General features: G+C 40.1%; 1 protein-coding gene across 1 annotated transcript in view; it reads left to right on the forward strand.

Moving 5' to 3' along the window:
* The window catches only part of LOC104075855 (protein kinase C alpha type), a 56559-nt gene extending 51508 nt beyond the window's left edge, over positions 1-5051 (forward strand). The window contains exons 14-15 of the mRNA XM_009576511.1: positions 902-1042; positions 4887-5051. Of these exons, the coding sequence (XP_009574806.1) occupies positions 902-1042; positions 4887-5051 (306 nt within the window). The remainder of the gene's footprint in view (positions 1-901; positions 1043-4886) is intronic.
* Positions 5052-8240: the final 3189 nt, after the last annotated feature.

Consider the following 8240-nt stretch of genomic DNA (forward strand, 5'->3'; position numbering starts at 1 on the left):
CTGCTTAGAGTCGCTTTTATTTTAGGTTCAAAATTGGAATCTGATCAGCTCAACATTTGGAGGGAGACTAAAGCAGTACAGCTGAGGTTTTAAAAAGATGTGTTAGGGTATCACTCCCAGCAGTATATAAATCATATATAATTTGTAAAAGAGCTTTAAAAAGTCCCCACAATACTGGAACTGAGAGTTGAAGGCTACATTGCTCAATTCCTAACGTACATATCAATTGAAAGGATTTTGAGGAGCTTGTTAATTAGGGAGCGTATTACTGTTTCCAAGCATGCAATGCTGGTGGGTTTGGGGTTTTTTTTCCCCAAGTCTGCATAATCTATGCAGCTGGGTATAGTATTGACCAAGAGGTCATTAAGGATGCAAGGGAGGAAACGCGGATTAGATACTGTCAGCTGGGTGCCAAGCAATTGTAGGCTCTGTAATGAGATGTCTTGAACAAGCCCAGAAAAATGAAAGGGGGGGTGTGCTTCATACAGCTTTAGTATATTGGAATTTATTAAGTTTAATTGATTGTTGAGGTAGGGCAGAAGCTGTTCTGGAGATTTATATGACTGAACTGAAAGACCAAGGGTGAAATTCAGGAGTGAGCTGTGAACTAACAGGATGGCCGTGTGCCCCGGGCACCGCCTGCCCGCCCACCACAGCAGCAACCGCTGCCGAATGGGAAGAAGTTCTCAAGCGCAATCCTTAATTTTGCTGCTGACGTGCTGTCTCCAGTGATCAAACAAGAAAAAAATAATCCTCAAAAAATGAATTTTAACTTTTCAAAACAATTTTATCAGCAACTTGCATCTTCAGGAGAGGAGTAAGAGCATCACAATCTGGGGAAAGTCTGTCTCACTTTCATTCCAGTGTTAAATTTAATCATTTGGTGTTTTCTTCCTAATAGCTAATGACTAAACATCCTGCAAAACGCCTTGGCTGTGGCCTTGAAGGTGAAAGAGACATCAGGGAACATGCTTTCTTCAGGAGAATTGACTGGGAAAAACTGGAAAACAGAGAGATTCAGCCACCTTTCAAACCTAAAGTGGTGAGTGAGATGCCAAGTACTTCCCTCGCTAAATGTGTCTGCAGTCATGCTTCCCCGTGGGATGAGATTAACGCTGGCTTGATGGTGCTGCAAATCTGGGACACTTCTAAAATAAGGCAATTTGATTATGGCAGACCAGTCTGTAAATCTGCTAATGTTCTGGCACCCTGTAGCATAACAGCGTACTTTGTTCTTTGTGAAGAAGCCTCTCAGTGGTTTGAGTCCTGACCGGACAGTCACGCGCTGCGGAGAAGTTGAAAATAGGGAAAATTGGCATATTCACATCAGCCACTTGAGACATGTAATAAATGAGGTTCCCGACTGTCTCCTCTGAACAACATCTAAAGTCAATGACTAAAGGTATCTGAATTACTGGAGTGGATTTCCTCCACAGTGGGCTACACAGCACAGGGGGGTTGTGTTCCCCATCCTGGAGTAACAGCACCCTCAACATCTGCTGAGTTTGCAAGAATTATCCCTGATTTATTTTTAATGTTTATTGCTGGTTTACACCCATGTATCTGTAGGAATATTTTGGAAATCCAAACAAGTGAAAGATATCCTTACTGTGAGTACTGTTTGCATAATATAATTTGAAGAGCTGTATTTGTTGATAGAGAATTTCCTTCAGCGTGTATTGACAGACAAAGAAAAGTATTTGCACACAAGAATACAAGCTTTCAGGAACAGCTGTAAATTGTTATGTCTTAACATTGAGTCTTTCTTCTTTCTTCTCTAACGCTTTTTTTGTTTCAACTGAGATGCGTACCTGGCTGTAGCACTGCAGGTGTAGGTCATTGGTCTGTACACTGATTTATTTACCGATACAGACATGCTGGTGTGGTATCACAAACTAATGAACAGAGGGAGGCCACTACCCAGTGGCAGAATATATTCCTCTCTTTTTGCATACGAGTGACTTTTTCACATCACCAGGAGGAGAGTTGCATGCTGAGAAGAGTGTTTTGTGCTAGGGCAAATGTCCTTCTCATATAGTGTGGATTTTGCATGCAGGGAAGGGTGTAAATAAGTAAAGAGCCTGCATGGTGCTGCCAACTCTGCCCGGCCGGTCCCCAGAGCTGTCTGTCCGAAGGGGAGCTGCACCTCTTTAAAGCATATTTTATGGAAGATTTCTTGAGTCAAATTTAAAGCTGATCGTAAAGCAAATCTACCTTCACATCTGTAAGTTTTATTAGCTCAGGAACTGAGTGCTTAGATTCTCCTTGAAGTTAAAAGTAACACCAGCATGAAGGTACTAAAAGCTTGAAGTATGGTCTGGTTCCATCATAGCACATTTCGTGGCAGATCCTGGCTCCTGTTTAGAGCAGCTGTGCTCTATCGCCGTAGTTATCATGACCTGTTTTGTTTATACAGGCTGCTATTAAAATACACCAGGGCATATTCACATGGAGCCTAACTTTCCCAGACGAAAAGAGTTTAAAATCCAAGACTGATATTACATACCCTATGTATAACTCACTTATTGTGATTGCTGATTCTATTTATATTGATTCTAGAAAGCAAAAAACACATGACCCTTAATCTGTTTGAAGATATGGATGTATTTCTAGGCTTTGTTTGGGGTGGGGGGTTTTTTCAGAAAACCTTTGTAGGTGCATCTTCTCTAGGAAGCGCGTTGCTGCAGGAATAGTCCTGCTGCTTTTGCCCACAGGCATGGTTCTCACTTGAACACGGAGCTGCAGATTTTGGGTCAGCAGTTGGTCGGTTTAAATAATGTGTTCCCTTCCAGATTGACATTTCACAGGCTGTAGGCATAGACTGATTATTTGGCAGGAAGAACATTTTATTCATATTTGTAAGTTTAGGAGTTCTAGGAGTCCTGTATTTTCAGTTCTGCTTTAATACTGTATTAACGCTCACAATAGCAATGCTACTCTTTAATACGTAAGACAAATACGTAATTGAAGATGCAAATTTGTTGATAAATTATTATATTTGCACCCAAAAAATACCCAGATTTCACATGAGTTATTTCTTAGCCTCTACAAGTACAAGAAATAGTGAGAGACCTAAAGGAGTCAGGGACTTTGATTTCAAAATACAGCTTGTTTGAATACCTTCCACTTGCTGAAGAAAGAAGAAAAAAAGAAAAATAAAAGAAAAAAGAGCAGAATTTTGTGGAAGAATGATGCATATCTGTAGAACATCTTTTTAGCAAAAGTCTTCCCTGTATAAATAGCCCTTTTGTTGCTGCTCTGAGTTGACTGTACTGCCTCTAAATAAATTTGACTGTTAATTTGGGGATACATCAACTTTCATTCCGAAGTTCAGCTCTGCCCATTCTTGTTCTGAAGAGATTCTGTACCAAAATGCATTGGCTTCAGTGGGCACCAGGGGTTTTGGTGAGTGCAGAACCCCGCGTGAAAAAAGCAGACTACCGTTAGCCTTTAACCCGTTGAAGCGTTCCTCTGCTTGTGTCCTTCCAAGACTGAACAAGTGTCCTTCTGTGAGCACTGCGGTCTGGTACCCGAGCGTGCGTTTTTCATCTGAAATATAAACCAACTTGTGCCCGAGGCAGCAAAAGTTCTTTGCAGCGCAGATCGGATGGCGTGTCCCAGTCCAGGACGTGCCAGGTGCTTTGCAAGAAGATTGGAAACTGTGACTGAGCTGTTTTCAAGATAGCCAAACACCTCACCCTCGAATTCCCCAACCTCTTCAGTTGGTTTCTCCTATAAATGCGCAGCTTTATTCAAGTTGCATTAATTGAGAAAAATCAATGTTTAATATTGGTCTATTGTACGAGCCATATTCTACCCTTTCCAAGTTATCCTCTAAGTCTGAAGATAATAGTGTAATGTTATTCTCTAAATCCACATGTAGACATATTGTAGGGATGGATAGAGAGGAAAGGATCAGGGACAACGGGAAGAAACATTCAGTGCCTTTATCGTACAACCACACTTTGTTCCAAGATACAGTAGACAGTTTTGAGATAAGCAGTTTCCTTTCAATCTCTCCATAATATTCAATGCCTCGTTTTCCTCAAATATGCATTTTTCTTGCACCCAAGCTGATTTTGTTCTGGTCCCACCTTCATCCTTTTTAACTTGCCTCTAATCGTACTTCCCTGCCTTTCAAGTGTTTTCTGCATTACTCAAATCTATCCTTTTCACAAACCTGATTTCTTTTGTTTTCTGTTCTGAATGAGTTGTGTTCAGCGTGTAGCTATATATAACCCCAGCTCTCGGCTGGGCTTCGCGAGGCGACGTGTTTCGTCTCTTAGACAAAAAAAGGAGGAAACCTGTGATAGCAGGTTTTGTAACGGGGACCTGTTCCCAGCTCCCTGCCCCAGCTCCTCCTGCAGTCCCCAGGACTGAAGCTCTGCTGTCGTTCATGAATCTACAAGAGTTTATAGGCTGTGCAATGAAGAATCAAAGCATATAAATGAATTACGTTAAGTTTTCTGCAGATCGTGACGGAAACAGAGACTAACACAAAAATTTAATTTTGCATCATAAAGGTTTTAAGAAGAATGAAATGACTTGATAGATAAAGTATCTCTTGCCAATACATGTCCATAAAAATATTTTCTTTTTCCTTTTTTATCCCAGTAATTCTGAATATTTAAGCCTCTCTACCTTGTCACCTCATGCTGATGGATGGGAACTTTCCTGACTTCGTTTTTCATCAGAATTCATCTATTAAAACTTCCCTGTTTGCCTGGGATTTTTTATTAAAATATCTGAAAAGAAAATTTTCTCTTAACTACTCATAAGAAATGAGGGAAAGTCTTGCATGTATCCTGAAAAATCTGCAAAAAAATGGAACCGCCAAGGTACTGCTGATTTTTTCAGCCTTTTTTCTGTTTCTTTTTTTCTTGCAGTGTGGCAAAGGTGCCGAAAACTTCGATAAATTCTTTACACGAGGACAGCCAGTGTTAACACCTCCGGATCAGCTGGTCATTGCTAACATAGACCAAACAGATTTTGAAGGGTTCTCTTATGTCAACCCCCAGTTCGTACACCCCCTTTTAGAAAATGTAGCATGAAACGGTAAAACAGGAACAAATCCCGCAGTGGGGAACGGTCCTTAACCCTACAATTTGTAGGCTTTTGCCTTGTTGATTCCATTTGGGCCTGGAAATTGTAGGGTTAGAAAGTGTAAGATGGGGGAAGGGCCACTTATTCAGGATTTCGGCTTTGCAACAGCAATGTTGTCTTAATGGGAGATAAATTCGTATACGGTGCCCACTTATTCTTCTAGAAGTCACCACTGACTCGTCTAAACTTACCCATTTTTTGGTACGTTATATATTTTTGTAACTTCCCGCTGTCCTTTTGCTCCCTTTTCCACTCTGATGTGTTAGAAATAATCTAACACATGGCCCCGAGGGACCGCTCCTCCCCGCTCTGCCCGGTGACTTCGGGGAGATCAGCAGCACAAGAGACTGAAACGGCAGCGGCACTGGGGAGGAGAGGCATTGCAAAAAAAATGTGGAAAGCAGTTGTTTGAAAAATATGAGAGAAACAAGTTGGGAGTGGGTGGGAGGGAGGATAGAATAAAATTAGACCCTGAGGCTTCGTGAACCGATCCTGTAAGCAACACCAAGTTTAAACGCACTTCAGCGGTGGCCAGATCTCTAGGATCTTTGCTGAGTAGCATGTGATAAACTCAAGGGTGAAATTTTGTCTTTAATAATAATAATAGTAATAATTTTAATAATATTTTTGTGAATTTTAATCTCCATGAGATTATTCTGTGATCCAGAGTGCCATTGTTTGTTCAGTTAGTTTCATTTACACCACTTCTCAAGCTTACTGTTAACCGGTTCTAATACCAATGTTTTACTACGAAATTTGTTAACCTGGAATGTAAAACAAAACTGTAATCCCTTAAATCTTACTCACATGTCTTTATTTATAGTCTGCAGTATAGGGCAGTAAATCAAAGAAAGCATTATGTATACTAAATTAACAAAAAGTGCAGCCCCGAGTGACTTCCTGATTTCTCCAGAATAACTCATGAAAATCAAGTGAGATTTAGTCTTAAAATAATCAGTTTTAATTCAGAAAACTTGGGGCTGTAGAATAATCAAGCCTGAAAGAAGAAGCACCTAAAACTTGTTTTGTTGATAGAATGGAATTTAATACATTTTACATATGCTTCATGCAATGAATTTTGCATGTTTAGTAATAACTCTTAATAATAAGGGTTAATAATAAGCAGATCTATATTATTGACATAATCGTATCAAGCATAAAGAGTATTATAAAAATTTTATAAAACAAATTGTGCTTTGTTGTGAAAGTTCTTGTTCAGAATGACATCATTTAGATTTAGCTAAATGTTTTATTGCTATTGTTTTGGTTTTTACTTTAGGTTTTGGATATTGTTAATAGTTTAGGGTATAATCTCTTTTTTTAAAAGTAGATCTACTTTTAAAAACAATAATTGCTACCTGCAGGTTTTATACGAGGTTCAATTAGGCTTTCATTTCACGTCTGCTTATTACTTACAGAGAAGGAAATAGACTTTATTTGCAATGGTGAACACTGTAATTAATGCAATCTTCTCCTCTCCTATCACTTAGATAAAAAATTTTGATATTTCCTCTTATGACTTACCAGAAGATATTAATTCAAATATCAGTAAATATTTTTTGTGCATATTTTGGTTTTGTTACAGCATGTAAAATAGCAGTCAGTGCATTTTGCTTTTTTTTTCCCTTCTGCCTGGTTAATGTTAGCAGCCATAAGCACTTTTTGTCTGTCAGATGTGCATGACGAGGCCACAAGCATGATGTCTCTGTTGCTGCATGCAGACTGATTACATTTTTTCCAGCATGTAAACATATTCAAAAAGTAAGATATTTGCCATAAAAGACTTAAATTTATATTAGAATATGTAACTGGGGGGGGGGGCGGTGGGAGGGGAATCTACTTTCTAATCATCTTTTATGACAATAAAACATGGAACCTGTGCCAAAGATTCTGTTAGAAAGATCCAGTCCTGCAAATTGGTAGCCAAGTGGATGGGTTTGACTACGGGGGTGACCCGGGGTGGAGTGGGACGGTTTTTGAGTGAAACACGGTTGGATGCGAATGGCAACTGTGTCGTGCCTTTGCAGCCGTGGTGCCCTCAGAAGCCGTATTTTTGGTCGTTCCCCAAAGAAGCCGTATTTTTGGCGCGTAGGACGCGCGATTCGCAACACTCCGGAGGTTTGACTTTTTTGCCCAGCCGCAGTGCTTTTGCAGCCCCAGCTCTAAGCAAGGAGCATTTCCCCGGGTAGGAGTGAGCAGGTTTAATGAGCCAACCGAAGCTTTCTGAGGCATGGGAAAACACACCGCTAACGAGGGGCATTGATTAACTAACAAGAACTAGATTGTTGCCTAAATAAAGAGAACTCACAATTTTTAAAACATTTTAGGAGTGAAATTTTTAAACCATTCTGTGTCAAATATGTTATCAGCCAAGTTTGGGAGTTCATTTTCTTGTTTGTATATTATATACTTCAAAAATTTTGGTATTCACCATAAAGCATGTGGGCTAGTGCAGCATTCATTACTATTTATGTTTTTCTGAATATTATTAGCCTGCCATAGTTTAGGAAAATCTGGGTATCAAGCTGGAATATAATAGATTCAACAGATTACTGAGGCTCAGATTTTGAATAAATAAGGGGCTCTCAAGTAAGTCAACCTGCTGAGAGGCGGCATTACATGTGTTTTAAGAATGTGAAGTGAAAGAGAGATTTTTGAAAAAGGAAAATACTGGGAGAAATACCAGCTCACAGGTTTTTGCAGTAAGAAAAACAGTACAGGGCAGAACTGAACCAAGCCAGAAACAGGCAGGAGGTCCCACAGGTAGTCATTCCCAAACAGTTCTGGTTTTCCTGATGAAATACGAATCGGGGAAGTCCCGTTGCAGGCAGTTGTTGCTGGCACAGCTGTGACGGTCGGTGCTGTTCACACCAGAACACGGCATTAAAGAGCTGGTCCAACATCTGGACAGAGCTGCTCATTTTCTGGCTACTTCTCATAACCGGTTTCTTTGGCGCTTGCATTTGCTCCCCAGTTTTTCTGACGTAGAAGCAGAAATTCCTCTTTAACGTTGTTACCTCAAGTTCCTGGGCTTGCCATATCTCATGTCATCTTCTGTAGGTGTCCGTAACGCTTACGAAAAGGTACTGTGAACTCATGGATCCTGCAGGAAGAAGACAGGGTTGTATAAAGCAGGA

The sequence above is a fragment of the Fulmarus glacialis genome, unplaced genomic scaffold (assembly GCF_000690835.1).
Source record: "Fulmarus glacialis isolate BGI_N327 unplaced genomic scaffold, ASM69083v1 scaffold3684, whole genome shotgun sequence".
NCBI lineage: Eukaryota > Metazoa > Chordata > Aves > Procellariiformes > Procellariidae > Fulmarus > Fulmarus glacialis.